This window comes from Petaurus breviceps, unplaced genomic scaffold, assembly GCF_028583685.1.
Source record: "Petaurus breviceps papuanus isolate PSGF00001 unplaced genomic scaffold, PetGlider_PUasm1.0 174, whole genome shotgun sequence".
Classification (NCBI taxonomy): domain Eukaryota; kingdom Metazoa; phylum Chordata; class Mammalia; order Diprotodontia; family Petauridae; genus Petaurus; species Petaurus breviceps.
In genome coordinates, this window is record NW_027185761.1 from 11058997 (window position 1) to 11086541 (window position 27545).

The 27545-nt window shown below is 39.3% G+C and overlaps 1 protein-coding gene across 1 annotated transcript in view; it reads right to left on the bottom strand.

Annotated features, from left to right (window-relative positions):
* XYLB (xylulokinase) overlaps nucleotides 1-27545 on the bottom strand; it is a 216738-nt gene that overhangs the window by 142806 nt on the left and 46387 nt on the right. Inside the window, exons 6-8 of the mRNA XM_069083741.1 lie at nucleotides 26781-26909; nucleotides 21914-21979; nucleotides 19152-19224 (exon numbers count right to left, since the gene is read on the bottom strand). Coding sequence (XP_068939842.1) covers nucleotides 19152-19224; nucleotides 21914-21979; nucleotides 26781-26909 — 268 coding nt within the window. The remainder of the gene's footprint in view (nucleotides 1-19151; nucleotides 19225-21913; nucleotides 21980-26780; nucleotides 26910-27545) is intronic.

A 27545-nucleotide genomic window follows, 5' to 3' on the forward strand; every position in this document is an offset into this window, starting at 1 on the left:
TCTCTACTCCCTCTATCCTATTTCTTCTGCTGTTCTCATCAACTCCCACAGATTCAATTATCATCTTCATGTTGATGATTCTTGGATCTACTTAACCACCCCTGACCTCTCTGCTAAAGCTCAGACTCTCATCTCCAGTCACCTACTGGACATCCCAAACTGAATATCCTATAGACATCTTTAACTCAACATTTCAAAACTGGACTAATTATCTTTTCTCCCAAATCCCCTCCCCCATTCCACACTTTCCTGTTACTGTCAAAGGCGCTACCATCCACCCAGTCACTCAAACTAACTTCCTAGGTGTCATCCTTGACTCATCTATCTCTATGACCTCCATAACCAGTCCTTTGCCAAGTTCTGTTGATTCTGTCATTGCAACACCTTTGGTACATACTTTCTCTACTCTCTCTCCTCCTACGGAGGTGTAGGCCCTCATCGCCTTACACCTGGACTGCTGGTTGACCTCCCTGACTCAAGTGTCTCCCTACTCCAATTCATCCTCCACTCAGCTGTAAAATTAATATTCCTAAAGCTCAGGTCCAATATGGCATCCCTGTATCCAATAAACTCCAGTGGTTCCCTATTACTTCTAAAATCAAATATGGAATCCTCTGACATTCAAGCCCTTCACAGCCTTGCTGCCTTTTCAGGTTCTTAGCCTTTACTCACTCCACTTATTCTGTGATGCAGTATCACTGGGCTCCTTGCTTCACGTCAACCAAAACACTTCAACTCCCAGTTGTGGGTATTTTCACTGACTATCCCATATGCATTTTTCTCCCTGAGTCTCTCTGACTTTGTTCAAGTCCCAGATAAAAATTCTTTTCCTAAAGGAAGCTTTTCCAGGTTCCCCTTAGTGCTAGCATCTTCCCTGTGTCAATTACCTCCAATTCAGCTTGTAAACATCTTGTTTGTACATAATTGTTTACAGCTTGTTGCCTTCATTAAACTGTGAGTGCCCTTTTTTTGTATCCCTAGCACTTAGCCCTGAGTTTGGTACGTAGCAGGTGCTTAAACAGTGATTGTTGACTGACTGAAATGGCAGGATTGATTTTAACTTAGGCCATTCTGCCTTCTGGTAGAGCCTGGCTGATGATAGGAGGGGTTCACAGATATTGGCTGAAAAGCTTAGCTAAGAGACCTGACTGAGAAAGCTTCAAAGAATGGGAAAAGGGGTGTGTGGGGAAGGTACCAGATACATCACTAGCTTATTTACATTGCTGTTTATTTAGAATATCCTTCTCATGACAAAGTGAGTCAACCAACTGATAAAAAGTAACGCATTACTGGGAACTCAAGAGTTATGACCTAGAAAGGACCCTCACCCATAAAATAACAGAACCTGGGGTAACTCATTAAGGAACCCAGAATGGGGCAGCAGAGGGTGGGGATGGGAGAATCCATGAGCTATACTGGGCCTTCCTTGGTAACTCCTTAATGCCAATTGTTAATGGAACACAAAGAAAGTCCCTGACAGACTTGGACAAAGAATGAGAAAGATTTGATGAGAGGAAGGGGTACAAAAGGTAAGGAGGATTCGGGCAGCCCTGGGTCTTGGGAAATCAAAGGCAACATGTGGGAAGCCAGTGGCAAGGAGAAGCAAATATGCCCATATTGCAAGTTTACCTATGGCCAACCCTGTGTGTGACTAAACATAAAAAAGAGGGAAAAAAATAAAAAAATAAATATAATGGACAAGGACAAGAAAAAGAACAAGAAGAAAGCACAGGAACAATAAAGGCAGAATTTTGTGTTAAATCTTCATTTACATCCAGGGACAAACACTTTTGTATTCGTGTGGCTGGAAGTCTAGGAAATATATTCCAGATATTAAATTCAGTTAATTTGCTATCTTACTTTATATAATTACTTTCTATTCCAAAGTCCTTTGTGTTTCTCTAAATTAAGAGGAACCTCTAATCAGAGCACACATACAGTAAACTTATAAAAATCAATAACATAAACATAAGATATAAACATATCTCCTATATGAATGCATATAATATAGCGATGGGTAAAGCAGCTGCCATTAGTGAACAGTATACACCAAGAGGTTATATCCCAGACCCGAAACTGAGATCAGGAAGAGAAATCAGCCTGTATAGTTTTTTGTGTTTGTGACCCTATAAAGGACCTGATTCTGAGCAAAGACTCGGGTTCTGGATAGGAGGAACAATCAATATGTGTAAAGTCTAACTGAAGAAAAAAAAATGGTCTTCCATTATTTCAAAATGGGAGGCTTAGGAAGTCTGAGAGAGCATTAGCATCTCAGAATGTCCACACTGTTTAGGCAGCTGGGTGACACAATGCATAGAGTGCCAGAATTGACTTCAGAAAGGTCTGAGTTCAAATCCAGCCTCAGATATTCAGTAGCTGTGTGACATTGGGCAAATCACTAGGCCTCTCTCTGCTTCAGTTTCCTCAACATCAAAATGGGGATAATATATAGCAGCTATTTCACAGTACTTCAAGGACCAAATAATTTGTAAAGTGCTTGGCACAGTGCCTGGAACATATTAGGTGCTTAATAAATGCTCATTTCCTTCCAGTCATGATTCTGCCTGTGGCTCTCTCCATGGTCTTAAACAATTCCTTAAACAACCTTTGCTTGAATTTCTGGTTTAGAGGGAAAGAAATTTTAATACTATTTGCCTACATGAAAGGACCTACTGATAAAATATGTTGAAGTGAAAAGAATAGTGTCACAATTCAGTATCTTTGTGTTATTTCTTTTAAGAACTCAATTATATAAATTTGATTTAACAAGCATTTACTAAGTGCCTACTATAGGCAAGGTACTGTATTAAGCACTGGGAATATAGAGATTAAAAATAATAGTCCCTCCCCTCCAGGAACCTATATTCTACTAAAGAAGAAGAGAAGAGGCACTTATTAAGCTCCTACTATGTGCCAGGCACTAGGCCAAGTGTTTTACAAATATTATCTCATTTAATGTTCACAACAACCCCAAGAGGTCATTGCATTCAACAGTTAAGGAAACTAAGGCAAACAAAGGATAAGTGACTTGCCTAGCTAGTAAATGGATAAGGTCAGATTTGAACTCATGTCTTCCTGATGTCAGGTTCAACACTCTAATTGCTACACCACCTGGCTGCTTCAAATAGGGGGCTATATGACATACACGCAGGTAAGGATAATATAGGGCAGCTAGTTGGCACAGTGGATAGAGCTCTAGGCATGGCATCAGAAAGACTTATACTCATGTGTTAAAATCCAGCCTCAGACACTTACTAGTTGTGTGACCCTGGGCAAGTCACTTAACCCTATTTGCCTCAGTTTCTCATCTGTTATTTGAAAAAAAGCTGGAGAAGAAAATGACAAACCATTCCAGTATCTTTGCCAAGAAAACCTCAATATGGGGTCTCAGAGAGTCAGTCATTACTGAACAAAAAGATAATACAAAAACAGGGATGACTGGAGCAAAAGAGAACCAGTCAAAGTATTCTAGAAAAGTCTGTAGAGAGAGGAAACCTTTCCATCTGAGGAGATCAAGGAAGGAAAACCTCATTGAGTAAGTGGCAGCTAAATGGAGGCATTAAGTAAAACAAGGCAGTACCATTAGGAAGAAGTCCATACCAGGCACAGGAGACCTGCCTGTGTGAATGAACACAGGCATTTTGTAGAGTTCAGGGAATAGAATAAAGTCTAGCTTCGTTAAACATAAACACAGAATGTGTGCAAGCAGATTGGGAAAGTAGGTTGGAGAGAGCTTGTGGAGGTTAGGGAGTCTGGATTTCATCCTACCAGCAATGGGGAATAAAAGAACCATTTAGAAGACCCGAATTCTAGCCTGAGCTCTAAATGCCTATGTGACCATTCCTATGTACCCTCACCCCTAGGTGAGGCTAGATGATACCTGTAAAAAAAAGGATGTTAGAAAGGCTAGATCAGTCTAAGATTTCATCAAGTTTTTTTTAAAAAGCCTACAATTCTGTTTGAAAAGAACAATTAATGCACATATCATCCATTTCCACTGTTACATCCATGCTCTCCAGGTTGACTCCAATGAGTCTTTATCTCTGACATATATCCTGAGTTCTAGAATTACATTAATAATGACATACTGGACAGTTCTTGGATGTCCCACTGCCACAGCAAAGTCAACATGCTCAAAACTAAACTCACTCTCCTCCTGCCTCTCCACCATCAGGACCCCTTTGTCTTCTGTGCTCCCTTCTTTTGGTTAATAGGTCTAGAATTCTTCTAGTCACAGACACAAAGTCCTGGGACCATCATTCCATATAATGATAGGATCACAGATCTAGACCTAGAAGGGGCATGAGAAACCATTTAGTCCAAACCTTTAATTTTGTCTATAAGAAAATGTAGGTGCAAGGACTTTAAATAACTTCCCCAAAGTCACGCAAGTTATAAACGTCACTCTCATATTTAATAACTCACCAAACTCTACCAATTATGACATTGAGAGGTAGGTCTCTAACATTAACACCTTCCTTGCCATTCCCATCACCACAAACCTAAGTCAAGGTCTTCATCATCTTACATAAAGATCACTGTAAGAATCTTCTAACCAATCTCCTTTCATCTCCAGTCTCTCCCCAAAGAAATTATCCCAACATCACAGAACCTCAGAGTTGAATCAAATTTAGTAATCATTTAGCTAAATTTGCTACTCAGTGCTAAAATCTCATTACAACTTCCCTAATATTTGACCATCTATCAAGAAAGTTGTAGAGAAGATTCTTGGAGGTGAGTCCAGCCTCTTCAAACCCCTGTGATGATAAGCAGATGCCTAACTCAAAACAACCTGCTGTTAAACAGCTATAACTGTAAGAAAGTTCTTCCTTATCCTATGGTGAAATTACTAACTCTCTGAATTATCAACTATTGTGCTTCATTCTAGAGTTACATGCAAGTGTTCTTCCTCTTCTAAATGATAGTCCTTCAAATATTTGAAGATAGATCCCACATTTCAAGCTGGAAGGAACCTCAGAGGTCATCTAGTTCAGTCCCTTCATTTGATAGAAGAGGAAACTCACCATCAGAATTATTAAGTGATTTGCTCAAGGTCACATAGGTAGCAAGTAGCAGAAGTGAAATTTGGGCATGGGTCCTGAGTCCAGAATCAGTGCCTTTTAGCACCTCCTTCCTAAGTCATCTCTTTTTACATATAAATCTTCCCACGTCCTTTATTCCACATGCAACCTAGATTGAAATTTTCCAAGCATTCCTTTTGATAAAATTAGAGTATAATCTTTGAGAGAAAAACACAAAAATACTTTATGAAAGTAAGCAAAAGTAAGTAGCTTGAAAGATCTGGACAATAAATATCGAGTGCTTACATAATGAAATCTGGAGAAAAGAGACCTCCAAATTAAGGTAATTGAGAAAACAAAAGAAGAAAGTCTCTGGACTAATGTTCAGGAAGAAGTACCCAAGTAAAAGACAGAAGAGGATTGTTGTTCATCCCTTCATTTTCAAAGAAGAGCAATGACATCACAAGGTGATGTCTTGACTTGTATGTTAATTGATTTAAATGAAGCAGAGTTGCACAAAGTCATCAACCTCACTCTCTTCCAGAGTCCAGTGGCAAGACAAAAGTCAGGATGACTGGCAATGGTATGCAATGCAGTGAATGACTTTGGCATCTTCAATCTCTGACCAAGTTCAAAGTGCTCTACAGTGCCTGCTTCAGTCACCTTCATGGACATTGGGACAAGCAGTCATAGACTTAATTCTTCTTAAAATGAGGGTGCCACAGGTGAAGATCATTGAACGGCAGTTGGAGAAAAGAAAGGATATCACAAACTTCACCTTTATCTGAACAGGGGAAAAGGAAAAATGTAGTAGAAACAGATTAAATTGATCAAAGGACTGAAACATAATGGGGAAAGGGAGGAAAAGAATTTCTGAAGTGAAGAATAAAATAAGTTTGTTTCAAGAAAAAGAAAGCTACAGTTACTGAAAGCTGATTACAAAAAAGGGGGGAGAGAAGGGAGGGCAAGATTCAATGATTTAGCTCATGGCTAGGGGGGATAGAAAGGAGGAAACTATGATCAGACTCCTCTAAGTCAAACAAACTGCAGATGCCAAGTGCCAATTTCCTTCTTTTTTCCCCCAAAGGGGTGGGAAAGAAATATTATATAAAATATCTTGGAGAACAAAATAAACAATCATAACTATGAATGAGAATATGAGGGATGCATGATGAAATGAAGGAGGATGGCACAACATATTAGAAAGCAAACACAATAATTTGCTATATATTAGAAATATACAGGAAAGAATAAAGATTCAAAAGAAGTTGGATTAGAGTTTTATGCCTCAGTTAAATCCAAAAAAATAGAAGTAGAAATGATTATTTCAGATTAGGCAATGGTAAAAATAGATATGAATAGGAGAGAAAAGCAGGGAAACTATATTTTGCTTAAAGGCATCACAGAGAATGAAACAATAGCCAAATTAACTGGCATAGCATATAAATACTAAAGGAAAACCTTATTGAATTAAAAGAAGACCAAGAAAGTAAGAAATGATTACAGATTACTAAATATTTGAGATATAGGCTAACTTAACCAAAAGATAAACAAGAAAGAAGTTAAGTATCTAAAGAGATTTTTAGGAAAACTAGATATGGGGTATCTTTGGTAATCATGAATAGGAATGTCAGGAAGTATATTTTTCTGTATTACAGGGAAACTTTTAATAATGATCTTAAGAGGGCCTACTAAGCATAGCAGTGGCACTTCTTACTCCACAGAAATCAGTTATGACCCCCAACACCCCAGCAACCATGTCAAAGGGACCCATAGTTGGCATTTATCCTAGCACCATTCACTCCTGTGTGGGAGTCTTCCAACATGGGAAAATGGATATCACTGCTAATGACCAAGGAAACAGGACTACTCCAAGTTATGTCTCCTTCACTGACACAGAACATTTAATGGGTGATGCTAAAAAGAATCAGGTTGCAATGAACCCCAGCAACACAATCTTTGATGCCAAACATCTGACTGGTTGCATTACACACAGCTTTCCAAAAATTGAAGGACTCAAATTTGTAGCCAAGGCAGTAGTAGTTTAAAAGTAACGTTTAAGCTACTGAGTAAATCTGGGCATTCTAAATACCAGAATGCATGCAGAGGTAGAGAAGTGAACAACATTGTACTTTACTAGTACTGTAAACAAGTGAAAATGCAATTCTTGTCCCAAGAAATAAAATTTTTTTAACAGCATCATGAAAAAATTATTAAAAGACAAAAATAATCCATAAACAAATGCAGAAAATTAGACATCTTAAATATCTCCTTTAAAAAGTAAAATTACTATCATAAAGAAAAGTAGAAAAAAAAGGACATTGACTTAAAAGAAGACTAATATACCTAGTCATAAATCATGAGTGAATAAAAAAGAGAGAAACAATAATTATATTAAAGAATAGCCAAAAATTAGGTAATATATCAAAATTTGAGATGCAACTAAGAAAATCCATGAAGGATTTTTAAAAATTTTAACATCCTATTAGGGAGAGAGGAAGACCAATGAATTAAGCATGTGACTTAAAAAGAAAACTAGAACTTTAAAAAATGAATAACATCTGAATATACACAAAAGTAGAAAATTTGAAAGTCAAGGAAGAGCTAAATAAAACTGATAAGAAAATTATTGATTGCTTTAAAAAAAAACTGATTTTTTAAAATATAAACTCAATAAATTGGCTAACTTGATTTTTTAAGAGAAGAAAACCAAATTATCAAAGTCAAAATGAGAGAAGGGAATTCACAATGAATAAAGAACTAAATAAAAATTATCAGGACCTACTACATGCATTCATAGACCAACAAAATTGAAAGCTTAAATAGAATGGATATTTACAAAAATGCAATCTATATGAATAAAAGAGGAAATAAAAAATTCAAACAACCTTATCTGAGAAAAATCAGGCAAATTATAAATGAAATTTTAAAGAAATTGGTCCAGATTGTTTCACAAATTAATATTATCAAACACTTAAAGAATAAAGAATGCCTTCTACAACATTCCTAGCAGGTGATCCTCCAGCCTGAAAACCTCTGGTGCTGAGGAATCTATTATCTTCTGAGGCGGCCCATTCCACTTTTGGATAACTCTATTTTTTGAGGCTAAAATTGTCTCATTGCAACTTCTATCCACTGCTTTTAGTTCCACCACTTGCCAAACAGGACGGGGGAACATCTAATACCTGTCTCAAGTGACAGCTTTCTAATAATTAAAGACAGTTATCATGTGCCCCCATAAGATTTCTGTTGGCCATACAAAACATTGCCAGTTCTTTCAATTAATTCTCAAATGACTGATTTCCAGTTCCTTCACCATCTTAATTGCTCTCCATTAGATGCTCTCAGTTTATCAGTGTTCTTCCTAAAAGATGGTGCCAGAATTAAATATAATGCTCCAGATGTGATCTGACCAGGGCAGAGATCAGGGGAACAATCCCCTCCCTAGTCCTTTACATGATGGATTTCTTTTTTTTTTTTTAAAGCAATCGGGGTTAAGTAACTTGCTCAAGGTTACACAGCCAGTTATTATTACTTCTGGGTGTGGTGCTGAGTATCTGAGCCCGGATTTGATCCAGGTCATCCCAACACTGGAGCCGGTGCTCTTACTCACTGAGCCACCTGGCCACCCCTAAGCAATTGGGGTTAAGTAACTTGCTCAAGGTTACACGGCCAGGTGTTTCTGGGTGGGTGCTAAGTGTCTGAGTCCAGGATTCGATCTCCAGGTCTTCTCAACACTGGAGCCGGTGCTCTTAACTCGCTGTGCTACCTGGCCGCCCCTACATGATGGATTTCTTAATGCAACCTAAGATTGCATTAGTTTTCATGGTCACAAACAAACACTAAAAGCACCAGTTTACACAAGTAGAAAACAACCAAAGAAAATATTTGAACCCAAACCTTGTGATCCTATTACCACTTTTCTTTCCACTATAATATTCTGCCTCCTGACTATTATTTAACTGTGGGACCACAATATTTGTTCTTTTCTTTCTCTTCAATCTTATTCATAAATCCCTTGAGATTGTTTCTTAGGAGTTTTTGTTTTATGTTGCTGCTTTTTGCTCCCTTCTTGTATTATTCCTTACTTCCCGTCAAAGACCCCTTGATACTGTCTAATAAACCAGGTAGAGATACATTCCTTAAGCTTTTGTTTTTCATGTTTTCTTGCAAGAATGTCAGCTGACACTTCCAGGATATATAACTGGTAATCATCTCAGGTAAGAAAATAAGTATATAGTGATAGCTCAGACACGCACTTTTTGTCTCTGTATCTTATAACTCTAGATGAACTAACAGTCTGTCTTTGCTCCTGCTGGAAACTTTCACAGAAAATGCCTGTTTCTGGGCCTCTTTCCCAGTGCTCCTGGAAAGGCTGATAGCAGCTTTGACCCCCCTCTCTCCTGCCCACCCCTCCCTCCCATGCTTGACCTCCTAAACTGCAGCTGAGTAGGAACAATCAGCAAAGTGTCAAGTACGGCCTCATAAAACATTCACATACCACACCTAATGAAATCCTGCATAAGCCTCCCAGGCACTCACTCCACACAGTAATAAGCAGGAGAAACAGGAATCTAATGAGAATATTCCCAGCTATTCCACTTACTCCCTGGCTCTCACCTGTTTCCATGCCTCTCCCTGGCATACCTGGCTGTGTTACAATCTCATAAGCTTGAAACTTGGTGCATTATTTAAATGTTAGGTGGAGGCATAGAATGAATAATCTCTATACAGGTGTAAATTCTTTATTAACACTGAAAAATTAGAACCTGAGGTTATAATATTTCATTATTTCAATATTCCAGTATTACTGGTATGAGTAATATTGCTGAATGAATCAATGAGTACGTGAATGAACTAATGAATGAAAAATCTATGAAACTCTTACCAAATGCTAGGTTCTGTGGCTAAGGCCTGGGGATATAAGTATAAGCAAGCGAGACGCTCCCTGACCTCAAGGAGCTTATATTATAATGGGGAAAGACAACACATAAAGAACAGACAGAAAGCAGTGATGGAAATACATGAGCAGTGGCATCTTTTGGATGTGATGAGGAACTGGGTGTAGTGGCCTACCTAGTTCCAGGCAGGAAAGGATGAAAGCTGGGTCCCTGGGAGCAGAATCCAAGTTCTAGTGGGAGGCAGATGAAGAGGAGGTAGACAGTATGGTTTGGATACAGCAGCAAAATGGCATGGAAGCAAGACAAAAGTCCACAAATCTGACGAGGTTCCCAGCAGCAGATTACATCCTTCTGTCACCCTTCCATGGAACTTTCCAATTTTGTGGTGCTGTTGTTGTTAATATGACATGAGTGCCAAGGCCATGCTTGAGTTGTCCATGTCGCTCCCTTGCAATATGACCAGCCCACCTCCTTTTCTGGTCATACATGACCTTGATAAGCCCCTTTATGGCACCCCTGTAATATGCTAGCAGCAGTAATATAACCCACTTCCACCCAGATTGCATCTTTCTATTATCTTCGGAGTTGCCTGCAATTATGATTCTTCTGAGATTATAGTAATTACCAAGAGAATATCGAAGTTAAAGGATGGACTTTTGCCTAAGGGAGCACTTTGGAATCTGAGAGTACTATCCAATTGCCCAAATATGACACAGTTTGCTCTTTTCTTTGTTGTTCAATCACGTCTGACTCATGACCATATTTGGAGTTTTCTTGGCAAAGATACAGGAGTGATTTGCCATTTCCTTCTGCAGCTCATTTTACAGATGAGGAAACTGAGGCCAACAGAGTTAAGTGACTTGCACGGGATCACACACCTAGTAAGTGTCTGAGGTTAGATTTGAATTCAGGTCTTCCCAACTCCAGGCCCAGTCCTCTATCCACTGTGCCACCTAGCTACCCAGCTTTCTCTTTTCCTTCTATTCAATTCTAGGACCGACTCCTTACCAAACAGTGGTCCTTCTTCAAGAAAAATATTCTGATGAACAAACTTAATAGTCTGCTATCCAACTTTATGTCTTAATACAGGAAATGTATACTTTTAAATAAACTTTTTTATCAAAATGGTTAGTTAAGGCAAATACTTTTGGAATTCATTGAAGAGACTTGGTAATTTTCTGGGGTTTGATGCAATTAGAAGAGTGAAATCTGCAAACAACTGTTGGAGACCCTAGAAATCTCTAGGGTCTCCATATTCCCTTTTTATTCTTTTCAGGACTTTCTACCACTCTAGTAGCCTGTCCCCCAATTTGATGAATCATTTGAAGTTTCTACTCAGATAATTAACGAAAGTTATCTTTTGAGTTTACATCTGCTATAGCATCTTCTATAGTTTAACATATGCATTGTCCCTTGTTTAAAAAGAAACTTTAAAGGTACATTTTCCCTATCAAATAATCATTCTTCTTCCAATCAACTAATGATATTCACAGAAGGACTTTATATTCTCTATACCCCTCAGTCAGTTATAATACTAGGAAGATGTGGTCTGCTGGAGCAAATAGTGATCTCATAAGCTCCTCTGGGCTCAATTATCTTTACTTCGTAGATGATTCCTATAGCCACATATCCGGCTCTAATCTCTCTGCTGAAATAGTCATGCATCTCCAATTGCCCATTGGACATCTCAAACTAGATATCTCGTGCATATTTAAAATTCAATATGACCAAACAGGAATTCATTATCTTTCCTCCCCAAATGTCCCTAATTCCAAATTTCCATTTCTCTACGAAGGAAACCACCTTGGGAGTCACCCAGTTCCACAGCTCGTCATCCTTGGCTCTTCAATCAAGCTCACTCCACTTATCCAATGTGCTGCCAATTTTTACCATCTCTACATTTCCCAACTTTTCTAGAACACATCACCATCTTTCTACTCATACAGCTACCATCTATGTTCAGACCTTCATTGCCTCTTATCTGTGCTATTGCAATAACTTTTTAATTGGTTTCCCTGCCTCATCTTTCTCCCCATTCCAAAACATCATCCAAAGGGCTTTCCCTAAAGCACCACCCTCAGGCTACAGTTAAGAAGGTCCTGGATTCTAAATTCAAATATATAGTCCTCTGGTAACTTGACCCCTCATTCCTCTTTCAACGTTTCATCTTGCTTTCCTCCACACTCTACAATCCAGCTACACTGGCCTTTTTAAAATCCTTCAACAACTGAATACTCCATCTTCCTACCTTTGCATTGTCTGTCTCCCATACCTGGAATCTTCTACCCCCTCTTCTCCTATTCTTTATTTCCCTGACTTCCTTCAAGACTTAGCTCAACTCCCATTTTCTGGGGGAAGCCTTTCAGATTACCTTCGTCTACATATCTTCCACATAGCTAGCTATTTACATGTTGTATCCCCCACTGGAATGTACTGCCAGGTTCCTATTAGAGAATAATGAATCCTCTGAAGTGGTCCCATGTATTTGAATTCACCCTATTCAAAGTTATCATTATGTAAAATATGGTCATTGGTTCCAGCCCAATGGAACTATGCAGTGGGAATTCAAACAATGAGACCACTTCTGGAGACTCTTTATTCTCACTAATTGGGACCTAGCTGTGCCCTTCTTGAAGGGAGCTATTTTTTACCTTTCTTTGTATCTCTAGCACTTAGCATAGTACCTGGTGTACTCCAAGGACTTTAATAAGTACTCGCTGGCTGACAGACTGACTAGTAGCTGATATTTTAACAGGTGCCTCCCTGGTTTTCTGGGAAAAGATCCTCCAGGGTTTTTTCTGTTTTCTTCATGTGTGTGTGTGTGTGTGTGTGTGTGTGTGTGTGTGTGTAAATAATTAAATTAAATGTGCATGTAAATAATTTTTAAAATAATATATTTGTGTATATGCATATATAATATATATACACATACACACATATAAATCTTATTTTTTCTAAATAAGTTCTTGGTTGCCTTTAAAATTGCATTATTTCCAGCATGAATGCCTTCTTGATGTTTTAGTCAAGCCCAGCTACTCTTTGTTTTCTGAAACATCCACTCCTTTTCTTCACATAATAAATGTAGGACATTATAATACAATATTATAAATATTACATATTATGAATATAGAACATACTGAGGTGTTAGGAGCCCAAAGCATTTCCACAATGAGACTGGAAGGATGATAGGAAGACTTGGCACATCATTTCTGCCTACTTGTACAATATTAAAAATACACTAAGAAAGAAGATAAAGGTAGAGTGTCTGCCTTGAGTGCTGATTGAATCAGATGCACTATGTTTAATGGAGAAGTAAAACTGTGTGGTAAAAGGAGCCCCATACTTGGAGTTCATCGAGACTTGGGTTTGAGTCTTAGCTCCAGAAGTACTAGTTATATGTTCCTTTATGATCCTGTATCACCTATTTTATCTCTACAAGCTTCAATTGGGAGATAGAATATTTGTACCACTTATCTCTCAGGGTTGTTGTGTATTATTAAAAAAGAATTCATTGTTATCATTATTATTATTGCTATAGTTAACAATGAAAATGTAACATCAAGAAAATTACTTAATAATGCTGGTTTAAAAATAATTTTTTAAATTGAGAAAAAAAAGTGTGGGGTGGAGGGAGTTTAGCCTGTTATGTAGATAATTGCTTCTATTTCTTTGTACATTGCAATCAGAGTCATTCTATTTCCGTATAAACACAGCAGACATACTCCCAGAATAGGAAGTTCCACCAAAAGGAAAATAGATCTAGATAGCCAAAAGGGGGGTTTGATCAAACTTAGCAGATTTGAGGCTAATAGCAAGCCATGACTTTGATGGCTCAAAATGGAAACCAGACACCTTCTTGGCTTCCTTTTCCTCTGCTACAGAAATAATATAACTGCTATTCCAGATACTGTTCTTTGATATCGCATATAACTTAATCCAAGCTATCTCTGAGTACTCTGAAGTCAAAATAAATCAGGCCCAATTCAATTTACAACAGCACAGCCTTTTAAATGAAAGAGCAGTCACAGGAAAATTGAAATTAATTTTTGGCTTATTACCCAACAAGACTGTCTGAAATAAAGTGATAAAACAAAGATAAAAGAACAGCACCTTTCTCGAAAGAAGAAGGGACCTTTTAGAGACTTATCTTGAAGTCCTCTGAGGAGCATTAAGAGAGAAACAGAGAGAGAACTGGAATGACCAAAATAATAACTTACATTTATGTAACCACCGTGTCAAAGCTCTTTATCTATTTAATCTCATTTGAATTTCAAAACAACACTGTGAAACAGGTAGTCCAGATATAAGAACAATCTACCACCACATACCTAGTAAGGACAAGAGTTGAGAGTCCAACCCTGCACACTGCAGAGAATCGAGTGCTGAATCTGGAATCCAGAGCCCTGAGTTCAGCTCCAAAAGCCACTCCCATGACTGGGGATAAGCTATTTAACTTGTCTGGGCCTCATGTTTCAAAGAAATAACTTATTACTGCTTGGTCATTGTTCATTTGTGTCCAACTCTTCATGACCCCATTTGGGGTTTTCTTGGCAAAGCTATTGGAGTGGTTCGCCATTTCCTTCTCCAGCTCATTTTACAGATGAGGAAACTGAGGCAAGTAGGATTAAGGAACTTGTCCAGGGTAACATAGCCAGTAAGTGTCTGAGGCCAGATTTGAACTCAAGGAGATGAATCTTCCTGACTCTAGGCCTGGCATTTTTTCCACTGAGCCACCTAGCTGCCCAAGGACTTTGATGGCATTTATATGATGCTTTAAACATGATTTTGTTTATGACATTTATGTTGTGCTTTAAAGTTTGCAAACCACTTTAGAAATATTATCTAATTTTATCCTTACAACAACCCTGAGAGGTAGAAGCTATTATTATTCCCTTTACAGATGATAAAACTAAGTCAGATAGAGGTTAAGTGACTTGCCTAGGTTCACAAAGCCATTAAATGTCTGGGTATGATTTGAACTCAGGCTCAGGTCTTCTTAAATTCAGATCCAGCACTCTATCCATTGCACCACCCAGCTGTATAATATGGTTAATTAATTTTATAGTTCTAATATTAAATCAACCCCATATTCCAAGGATATATATTCAATCTGGTCATAGTATATAATCTTTATGACATATTGTTTGAGTCTCTTTGCTAATTTTTTTAAAAATTTGTATCTGTGTTCATTAGAGATATTAGTCTAAAGTTTTCTTTATCTGTCTTGATTCTTCCTGGTTTATATATCAAAACTGTATCTGTGTCATAGAAGAAATTTGGTAGGATCCCTTTTTTTTTGCAATTTTTGCAAATAATTTATGTAATATTGGAATTAATTATTCTTAGAATGCTTGGTGGAATTCTTTGAATCTATCTGGTCCTGGAGGGTTTTTTCTCCCACTTTGGAAGTTCATTTATGACTCATTCAATATCTTTCTCTGAAATTGGGTTGTTTAAATTCTCTATTACTTGTCCAGTAAAAACAGAAGAATGAGATGGGGCTTCTATAAGAGGAAGTTCTTGAGCTGAACCTGGAAGGAGATTAGGGGTTAGCAGAGAAGGTGGAGAAAAGGCCACCTGGCTGCCTGTAGAGAGTCAACTGGGAAGGTGGCTAGCCGAGCCCACAAGACTGGAACCTCCTCAATTAGACCATAAGCCTTTTTAAGGAGAACATTCTGGGCATGAGAGACATCCTACGCAAAAGCACAGAGAATGTTGTGTTAAGGGAGCAATAAGCAAGTCAGTTTGACTGGAATGTTAAGTGTGTGACAGGGAGCATTGAAAGAATAGGTCAGAAAAGAAAACTCGGAGTTAGATTCTGTACATGATGAGGTGTCCACAGAAACCCCCCAGAGTTAGTCTGTTTGAACCAAGCCAATGAAAGTAATAGGAGCAGACAGGGAGAACTTGTATACAAAGCAAAGAGACTGACATTCCTCCAGGGAAGGGCTATGCACACACATACATAAATATGTATGTAGGTTTGTATATTTATAGGTGTATTTGCACATCTATATATTGCATATGTGTGTATAAATACATTGTGCATGTATATGGATGTGTATGTGTATATACGTGTATACACACATAATTGTGTAACTTCCTATATCTGTTTAGCAGCACACGATTAGAAATGCAGTAATGATGGGAATTATCCAGCACTGGGGTTTTACACGGCATGATGTAAAAACACGGCAGTAACAGGACAAGGGAACCATACATACACACATGCATACTTATATACAGTAAATATACCACACACACGTGATATATTTATGAAAAATAGGGCCCAGCAATGTTAAAGCAAACCAAGTTAGAGGTCTCCTCAAAGTCTCCAAAATGTAGCTCCTGGATTCACCCAAACCCTCAGAATAATTCACTATTTTATGAATATATTTTATTTGTACTTTCTCAATACTCTCCTTATGCTGAGATCCTTTGTTCCCTCTTCTAGGCATGCCCCTTGACTCTCATCCCCCATCTTTCAAAGTCCAACCCATTCTTCAAGGTCCAGTTCAAATGCAAACTTCTCCATGAAGCTTCTCTTGATTATTTCTAAACTCCCATAGAACTTACTATATAGACTGTCTTGTATTATAGCTGTATGGCTCATCTCCCACCCTCAATTGTCATCTCCTCAAGGGGAGTTTTATCTCTGTAGCCCTCACAGTGTCTAGAATGGTGACTGGTGCATAACAATAAATAGTGAACAGATATCTATCGAATGGATGAACCCACGAATAATTGTCTCCTATATCTAAAGAGCCACTAGGCACATTGAGAGAGGAGAGGGAATAAGCATCGTATAGCACCTACTATGTATCAGATGCTATGCTAAGCACTTTACAAATATTATCGCTTTTGAATCTCACAATATCCCTGTGAGATAAGTGCTGTTATTACTCCATTTACAGTTGAGGACACTGAAGCCAAGGTTAAATGACTTGCTCAAGGTCACACAGCTAGTGTCTGAAGTTGAAATTGAACTCCAATCTTCCTGATTCCAGACCCAGCACTCTATCCACTGTGCCACCTGGCTGCCCATAGAAAGCCAACTGGGAAGGTAGCTAGAAAAGTACACAAGATTGGAACCTCCTCAATTAGACTACAAGCCTCTTTAAGGCTGAAGTTATCTTTTATACCTTTTCTCTAGCCACCAACCCCTCCCACAGAGCCTTGCACATAGCAGACATTCAGTGATTTTTTTCACCATCACTTCTTATTAATAATTTACAGCATGTACAAGTACATTCAATTCAGCAAACATTTATTAAGCACCGATTTTGTTCAAAGCACTGTGCCAGATACAGGAGAGATAAAAAGCTTAGATAAGACAAAACCCCTGCCTGCTGCTCAGATCTAACAGCAAACTTGACTTTGATTCCTGGCAAAATTCAAAAATGCTCAATTTTTTAAATGCTTAATGAACGACTAGAAAATGAAACAATGATCACAATGGGCAAACATAGCTTTAACAAGAAAAGGTCATGCCAGACAAAGCTTATTTCCTTTTTTGACAAGGTTAATAAACTGATCTGTCAGAGGAATGCTGTTAAGACTTTCCCGAGATTTTGGCAAAGCATTTGATAAAACATCTCATGCTATTCTTACTGAAAAAACAGAGGGTTGTGGACTAGATGAATGGGAGAGTTAGATGGGTGCAGAACTAGCTGACTGTTCAAATTGAAGAGAAGGTCATTAATGTTGGAACATCAGCTTGAAAGGAGGTCTCCTGCTTAGTGTCCAAGATGAGGATAGGCCCTGTGCCGTTTAGCATTTTAAACAATGATTTAGCAGCCACAGGGATAGAAGGCATACTTATCAGATTTACAGATGACACAAAGCAGGGAAGGATAGTTAACACACTAGATGATAGAATGAAGATCCAGAAAGATTTTGACAGGCTAGAACAATAGGTTGAATCTAAAAAGATGAAATGTACTAGAAGTAAGTGTCAAAACAATCAATTTCACAAATACAAGAAGGGGGAGTCCTTGTTTGATAACTGGTTATCTGGAAAAAAGATCTGGGTGAGGGGGTGGCTAGTGGAGTGCTAGCTCAATATGAGTTATCAGTGTGATATGCCAGCTAAAAAAAGTAACCATCTTGGGCTAAATTGAGTCATAGCTTCTAGGAACAAGGATGCAACAGTTCTTCCATACTCTGTCTGGGTCACCTTGCTTATCAATGATAATGACATGACTGTATAGGATACATTTCTCTGTGACTTTTTTCTTGACTTCTTTCCCCTTCCTCTCCCACTGATTTAAAAACAGGCGCTACCCAGAAGAAACTCAAGTTAGACTCTAGGGCAAATTATTTGGGGTTTGTCTCTTGTTTGATCTCTTCCCCCTGCCTCCAGCATGAACAAAAAACACAGTCCAGCTAGAAAGATGGACATGTCCCTGGTCTCCAATGTAACCCAGAAGCCCAGAGTTGAAAGAGAAATAAGAGTACATCCAACCCAAGATACATCTACCCAAGAATTCCCTTCACATCCTCCCAGATAAGTGTGACTCCCACCTTGGTTCAAAACCTGTAGTAAAGAGAAAACTTCTACCTTCTGAAGCAGCCCATTTCACTGGGAACATCTCCAACAAAGTACACTTCCTCTTTTATATGGCAAGCCTTTGAATACTTGGATGCAGCCATTATGTCTGCTCTGAGTCTTTTCTCCTCTGGGTCAAACACCTCTAAGTTCCTTTAACCAACGATGATCTTGAGACCCTTCTCCTTCCTGGTTTTCTTACGTCCACTGGACACTTTATCAATGTCCTTTCTAAAATGAGGCACCAGAACTGAACGCAATATTTCTTCCCTGTGTGATCTGATCAGGGAGTAATACAGCCTTCAGTGTGGGTAGCAATGAATATAGTGTGAGATACTGAAGCACCCACATAAAATTAGCATTTGAAAAAACCTCTGACTTGTATGTTGAAAATACAAGAGGATTATGAATTTAAATACTCCCAACCTTTCAAATCAACCAGATATAAACTACAACAAAGAACTATAGGAAGTCTATACTTTACTGGTGCCCACCCTAATCTACCAAGGCCTCCAACATGCTATTACATGGACATCCTTGTACCCATAAAATCAGACATGTGGATACACAAACCCATAACATGTAACACATGTGTAGTCTGAGCATACAAAGCAGAGAACATACTTAACACATGCAGTATAACACAAGACATACATTCCCACAGACAATAGACTCACTTACCATCACTGTAATCAATGGGTGTATAGGATCCAAGAAAAAGGGAAGCTGCAAAACTACTAACCAAAGCGATTCTCTGTAAGAGAAACAGCACAATGAAGGTGACTCATCGCCATACTCACCTCAAGCAAGCGAACATTTTAACAAACATCATTCAAATGTGAAGGACTTAAAATTACTCAAATAAGTTCCACCTTTGGCCCCTTAGCAAAGAGCCCAAGTGATGCCTGCCCTTAGTCTTGTCAATGAGAACACTTCAAGGCATATCAAACAGCAGACAAGGGAATCCTTGGAGGAAAACCAATGAGGTCTTTGAAGCCTGGAAAGGCACTGATCTCTTCAGTTTCCCTACTTTTTATCACGCTGCCAAATTCAATCAAAACAAATTATTGAGAAAGGGAAGGTGATTTCCCTATCAGGTTCCATCTCTAAATGACTGTTGGCTCTCCTGTTTCACAACACCTCTCCTCTACGCAACCCCTTTTAAATCTGGTAACAAGAGACTTCTTCGGACACAGGATGAACATTCGCTAAATTCAGAGCAAACACTTTTGCATCAGCTGCCACCCATGCCTGGAAGGTCTTCTCTCTTTGCCTTACCCTTTAAGGATCCCTGGCTTCCTTCTGAGACTCAGCTCGGAAGCCACCTTCTTGTAGGAAGCTTTTCCCAGGCTCCACAGTTGCTGGCCCCTTCCCTCTGAAACTACATTCCATCTCTTCCAAATGTGTCCTGCCTATACTGATCAATCTACATGTTGCCTCACCTATTAGAATGTAAACTTCTTGAGGGCAGGAACTTTACATATATATATATATATATATATATATATATATAAATTTTTTTTATTTGTATCCCCAGGGATTAGGACAGAGATTGGAACAGAACAAGTACTTAACAAATTTTGACTGAGACAAAACCCACATTACCAGTTCTGTGGAATTTCTAAAGCAATAACATTATACACACACACACACACACACACACACACACACACACACACACATACACACACACATACACACACCCCTCCTTTATTTCAAATGCTGATGTCATCACTTTCTATGCTCCCTGGTCTTATGAGGATGTTCAGATTTGTGACGGACAGGAGTATTCAATCCCTTTGCTCCCTACAAAGCCTACCTCAGCTCTAGACACAGAATTTAGAAGGTTTGACACCTTTTCCCAAAGCATAAGTTACCAACTAATTCAGAAGAGCAATCTGTCATCCTGAATAGTTAAATAATAAACTCTATGTTAATTTTGAAGATTAAAAAGGCACTTTGGTTTGAAATGAGCTAATCATTTTATAATTATGACTTAGAGATCAAAATAACTAGGAAATGTGTTGAGCTGATTCATATGCAACTTTTAAGTGCCTGATTTTAGCTACTGCAGGTCTAGCAGTTTAGCTGGGCCTCTGGCTTTGTCTATACCACAGTGAAGAAGGGTCTGAATAAGATTTTTGGAGGTTCAAGCTGGAGAGGAGAGGAGAGGAGAGGAGAGGAGAGGAGAGGAGAGGAGAGGAGGGGCGGGGAGGGGAGGGGAGGGGAGAAAAGGAGGTTAATTGACTTGTTCAGGGTGATTACAGCTAGTGAGTGTCTGAAGCCAAATTTGAACTCAAGTCCTTCCTGACTCCAGACCCACACTGTATTTTACTGTGCTACCTAACTGCCTCATGATGGGCTCTGATAGGCCATTCATGGAAATAAGTAACATGAATGAAGACCAAATGGTACATTGCAAAAATGGCTGGATTTGGAGAGGACCTGAATGTGAATCTCTGCTCTGCCACTTACTACCTGTGTGACTTTGAGCAAAGGGTTGTGCTCTGGACCTCAATGTCTTCATCCCTAAAATGAAAGAGTTAGGCTAGATTAGAAATTGTTCCCTTTTTTTGTTTATGGATCCCTCTGGAGGTCAGGTGAAGCCTATGGATCCCTTCTTGGAATAATTTTTTTACTAATTTTTTTTTATTTGAGAAATAATTTTTAAATGTATAAAACAAAATACATTACAAAAGAAAGAAACCAATTATATCAAAATAAAGAAGTCATTTTTTTTCTCACCCAAGTTCTTAGATCACTGAAATCAATCCAGGGACCTTCTAGAGGGTCCATGGAGCCCATGGAGTATACATACTCTAGGGGGTCTTCAAGCTCTGCATATATGATGATATGATAGCATAAAAAAAAACGAGACCCCAGATCTCCAGACCTGGTATTGTCATAACTGTCCTGCTCTGGGTAACAAAGCCACCACCTAGGATGGGTGAAGTAGAGTACGCTGGATTTGAAAGAGTTCAAGTGTGAGTCATTTCTTACTTGCTCCACGACCTTGATCGTAATATCCATATCTCTGCCACGGAATTGTTACAATCAAGTGAAATCATGTCTACAAAACTGCTTTGTAATTATAAAATGGGACATAAGTTCAAAAGATTATTGTTCTACTTTACGCCCTCTCTAGTCTACTTTGCCACACAACATAGAAAGTCAATCTTTTGAGGACAGGGGCTGTTTCCTTTTTTTTGTCTGAGTATCCCCAGATCCCAGCCCAGCACTGAATAGCAACTGTTTTAATAATACTTGTGGAAATGAAGACGAGTTATATAGAGGATGTGCTATTAGCCACTAAATAGCATTTTCATTTCTGCAAGTGACTATTTTTAGCGTGTATGTTTGGCATGCATTTTTTTCTCAAGATAAACATGACAGAAGGGTTTTCATTAGTGCCTTTCAATAAAAGACATGGATGTTGAACCAACCTCGGTTTGTGAGTAGGCAAAGGGGTTCTTCTTGAAAATCTTTGCTATCTGGTTTCCTGTAAAACGCTGAGAAAGAAATTCAACAGAAGAGAAGAGTCAATAATCATTAAGTCTATGTAATGAGTTCAGTCCAATGCACTCTGGATGCTTAATTTGTCTGATGTGCAATGGAAACTGGCCCCCAGCAGATAACTGACACTAAGCAGACAGTCACACATGCTCCTGTGATGAGGCTTGCCCTCACCATTTGGAAAAGGGAGGACTGAGAAAGAGCATCGCTATCCACAATGCACATCTCAGAAATGACAGTTCTATGGAATGAATCACACTTATTACCTGACCCAAACCCAAGACAGTGCAGTGGTTGTCTGTGATTCCTGAAAAGAGCCTTGCCAACCAACATGTGTGGCCCAGTAGCATAGGAAAGGGATATCATCAATTCAAAACCAACCACAACACTTTTTTTAAATTATTTTTCCCCAGTCACATGTAAAGACAATTTTTAACAGTCATTTTTTTAAAACTTTTGAGTTCCAATTTTTTCTCTCTCCCTTACCACTCCCCTCCTTGAAACAGTAAGCAATTTGATATAGGTTATACATGTTCAATCATGCAAAACATATTACTATATTAGTCATGTGTTGAAAGAAGATACAGACCCGAAGGGGAAAAAAACATGCAAAAAATGCAGAAAGCATAGCACCTTTTAAAGACACAGATTCTCAGTCAGATAGGTATTTCAAACATAAAGGCTACATTTGAGTTACTTAACCTGTTTTAAAGAGTTGCCAATTCCTTCAGGGAGGAATGAACAAGACTCCTTCAAATGCTTAAAGGGGATTTGTGATAACCTACCTGAACCAGAGCGTGCATTCTGCTTAACAAGAAGACACTGCCAAACTCATGGACACAAAAAAATACATAGCCCCTCTACCCACAGAAACAGATTAACTGGTGTAAGCTAGGTGGTGTAATGAATAGGGGCCAAAGACCTGAGTTCAAATCCAGTCTCGGACATTTACTAGTTAAATGACCCTGGGCAAGTCACTTAACCTCTGCCAGCCTCAGTTTCCTTGTCTGTAAAATAGGGATAGTAATAGCACCTCCTTCAAAGAGTTTTTGTAAGGATCAAATGAGAACATGTGTGTATAGCATTTTGCAAACCTTAAAGAACTACAGAAATGCTAACTATTATAAAAAAAAAAAACAGAAAGAAGGCTAACCCAGAAATGTAAGAAGTATGATCTTACCTCCTCAGGCTTTACAAATTAAAGGTCCAGTGTAAAACTGACAAAAACAAAGAAGGAGCAGAGCATCCCCCAAAAAGAGTTCATGTGAGGGCAGCTAGGTGGTGCAGTAAGAGCACCAGCCCCGGTGTCAGGAGACCTGGGATCGGTTCCGGCCTCAGATACTTGGCACCCACACAAAATAACTGGCCGTGTAACCTTGAGCAACTTACTTAAACCCAAATGCTTTATTAAAAAAAAGAGTTCATGTGGTCCAGAGGAAAGAACACTGACTCTGGAGTGAGTGGACTTGGACTCATATCCCACCTATGATGCTTTCCACTTGAGTAATCCTGAGCTTTCCATATCCATCCACCCTTCCATACATCCATCCATACATGTATATGGATATATAGATATATAGATATATATATAGAGAGAGAGAGAGAGAGAGAATTTTCCCCCAGTTATATGTTAAAACAATTTATTAATTTTTTTAATTTTTGAGTTCCAAATTCTATTCTTCCTTTCCTCCCCTCCCTGCAATGGTAAGCAACCTAATATAAGTTACACATGTGAAATCATGAACATTCCATTTAACTTCCTAGACCTCAGCTTTCTCAACTATAAAATGGAGGGGTTGGACTAGATGGTTTGAAATCCCTCCATGTCTGTGTCTGTGGACCATAACTTCCTATCAGCAAGTCGAGAGGTTCTGAGTACTCTGTAGAGTGATCTCCAGATTACCACCTGCCTACTAGCACTATTCTGAGCAAACAGTCTAGAACCTGCAAAGGAATTGGATGCCTTAATTGAGTTTGTGAGTTCTATTTAGAAAATAGCATTTGCTTTCAGAGTTTCCTAAACATCTCTCGGTGGGGCTAGGCAGGAACACTTACATCCTGAGTGTCTTGGCAGGGATCTTGGTAGAGGTTGTATACTTTGAGAGTATCCTAAACATCACCAGGGTTCTAGGTAAGGGAGCATTTATATTGGGGTCACTCAGTGTCTAGAACTGATTGATTGACAGGAATAATAAATACAAATGAAGCAGCTATCTATATAGGAATTCAATGGTCACATAAATGCAATCACATGGGGCCATCTCTAGTCATCCTGATCTATATCTTGCCACTGGACTCAGATGGCTTCAGAGGAGAAAGTGAGGCTGGTGACTTTGCACAGTCCTCCCTCACTTAAATCCAATTCACTTGCATATCCCAGCATCACCGTCTTGATATTATGGTCCTCTTTGAGAATGAAGGACAAACAACAAATGCAATCAATCAATCAATATTTACAAAGTAAGTATCTACTATGTGCCAAGTACTATGCTATACACTGAGGTTACCAAAAAAAGTAAAGGACAGTCCCTGCCCTCAACAAGCTTACAGTCTAAAATGGAAGACAACATGCAAACAAATACATACAGAGCAAGCTACATACAGGATAAATGGAAAAAATTAAAAGAAAGATGGCACTGGAATTAATACAGGTAGGGTAAAACTTCCTGTAGAAGGTGGGATTTTAGTTGGGACTTAAAGGAAACCAGGGAGATCAAGAGTTAGAGCAGAAGAGGGAGAGCATTCCAAATATGAGGGTGAGAAAATGCCCAGAGATAATAGATAGGAGTGTTTTATTCATGGAACAGCCAGGAGGACAGTATCACTGGATTGAAGAGTGTATGTTGGGGAGCAAGGTCTAAGAAGAATGAAAAGGTAGGAGGCAGCTAGATAATAAAGGGATTTGATGCCAAATAGGGAATTTTGTTTTCTCTCCTACAGGTAATAGGGAGCCACTAAAGTTTGTTCAGTAGGAGAGTGATATGATTGGACCTACACTTTAGGCTTATAACTTTAGTAGATGAATGGAGGATCTTTTCAAATTGGGAGAGAGTTGAAGCAGGCAGACCCACCAGCGGGCTATTACGATAGTCCAGAAATAAGGTGATAAGGGTCTGCACCAGGAAAGGGGCAGAGTCGGAGGATAGAAGGGGGCATATCCAACAGATGCTTCAAAGGCGAAATTGGCAGGCCTTGGCAACAACTTGAGTATGGGAGGTGAGAGATAGTGTATAGAAGAGTTAAGGATAACCCCTAGGTTGAAAGTCTGAAGGACTGGGAGAATGGCGTTGCCCTCTCCATTAATAGGGAAGGCAGGAATGGGGAGGGGATTATTTAGGGGAAAGAAAATAAGTTCTGTTTTATTGGATTTAGATGTCAGAAAGGCGGTTGGAAGTTCAGGATTGTAGGTCAGGGGAGAGATTGGGGCAGGATAAGTGGATTTGAGAATCACGGGAGCTGAGGAGATCACCAAATGAAGTAATATAGAGGAAGAAGAGAAGAACATCCAGGAAGAACCATGAGGGACGCCTGTGATTACAGGGTGTGACATGGAGGAAGATCCAGCAAAAGAGACAGAGAAGGCACAGTCAGGGAGGTAGGAGGAAAACCAGGAGAGCTTGGCATCTCAAAAACCTAGAGAGAAGAGAGTGTCAAGGAGGAGAGAGTCCTCAGCAGAGTCAAAGGCTGCAGAGAGGTATAGGAGAATGAGGATGGAGAAAAGGCCATTGGATTTGGCAACTGAGATCATTAGTAACTTTGGAGAGAGCAGTTTTAGTTGAATGATAGAGTTAGAAGCCAGATTGTAAGGGGTTAAGATGAGAGTGAGAGGAGGGAAAGTGGAGGTAATTATTGCAGACAGCCTTTTCTAGGAGTTTAGCTACAAAGGTCAGTAGTGATACAGGAGGATAGTAATCAGGGATGGAAGGACCAAGTGAGGGTTTCTTTCAGAATAGGGGAGACATGGGCATGTTTGTAGGCAGTAGGAAAGGAGCCAGTTGAAAGGGAGAGACTGAAAATAGTAAAGATTGATGATGACAGAGGGGGCAATCAGCTGGAGGAAATGGTATGGGACTGCTTGAACAAGCAGAGGGGTTAGTTGTGGTAAGGAGTAAGGCCACTTCATCGTGTGAGTCAGCTAATAATAGCTCAAGTTCATAAAGCACCTACTGTGTGCTGGGAGCTTTATAAATATTATATCATTTGATCTTCACAATAATTCTGTGAGCTAGACACAATTACTATCGTCATTTTACAATGGAGGAAACAGGCAGATAGAAGTTGAGGCAGACAGGGCTTAAATGACTTGTCCAGCATCACGTACTTGAGGTTGGATTTGAACTCATCTCTTCTTGACTGCAAGCCCACTATGCCATCCATCATACCACCTAGTTCCCTAAGAGCTACAGCAGAAGGGAACAAATCAACCTTCTTCCTGTTCAGGTAAGAAATAAAAGGACCAGGGCCCAAAGTGTTGGGTGGTAATAAGCAATATACTACGTGACCTGGGAGAAAGCAACTTTCTCATCCATTAAAAAGCAGTGGCTGGGCTACATGATCACTAAGGTCCCTTCTGGCTCTAGGACCCCATGTCCCTCTGATATTTTTTGCTCTCTGCAGTCCCAAATAATGAGCTTCTTTGTACTGATGGCAAGTAGAAATGGCAGCCTCCATTCCTTTGGCAGTGTTTTTAATTCGTATTATACTTCCTTTGATTGTTCTGATAGCCCCCTCCTCCTAAGGTCATTGGTCCACTCAGAGCCACTTATAGGGACCAGTCTGTCCCCATGCTATGCCTACCTCATAGGCCCGGGACCCGGTGATATTGCTGAGATTCTGGGCTCCTTTAACAGCCTTCTCCAAGTTGCGGCATTCCACTGTGGTGCTAGAATCCATCCAGATGGGGCAGTCAGAGAGTGAGAAAGAGGACTGAAGAAAAAGAAACCATAAATGAAATGATCATGGCAACTAGGTTGGAGGTATGTCTTCTGAAGGAAACCATCTCAGTAAGGGTGCCTGTCAACAGTCAGATAAAAGGCCTGGGCCATTTCATAGGTTCAGGACATACAAAACCTCCCCAAGTTGTTTGGATGATAGGCACTCAAAACAGGCAATGTTGACAGAGAAGAGAACTAGGTCTAGTCCCACCTTTGACACTTGCTCATAGTGTAAACCTTAGACAAGACATTTTCCTTCCCTAAATCTGAGCTTCCTTCCTGGAATAATGGAGCGATTCCACAAGATGTTCTCTGGGTTTCTTTGAGCTCCAGTGGTCTATGATTCTACTCTATGAAATTTTCTTCTCTTCTTGGCTTCTTGACTACTACCTCTCTCTCTGACTGCCGTTTTCTTCAGTGGATCCTCTCTACCCTCCCATGGTCTAGAGACATTCCACAAGGTTCAATGATTGGCCCTCTTCTATCTTTAGTGCTGTGTAAATTACTCCTCTCTCTCTGTCTCTCTGTCTCTCTGTCTCTCTCTCTCTGTCTCTCTCTCTGTCTCTCTCTGTCTCTCTCTCTCTCTGTCTCTCTCTGTCTCTCTCTCTCTCTGTCTCTCTCTCTCTCT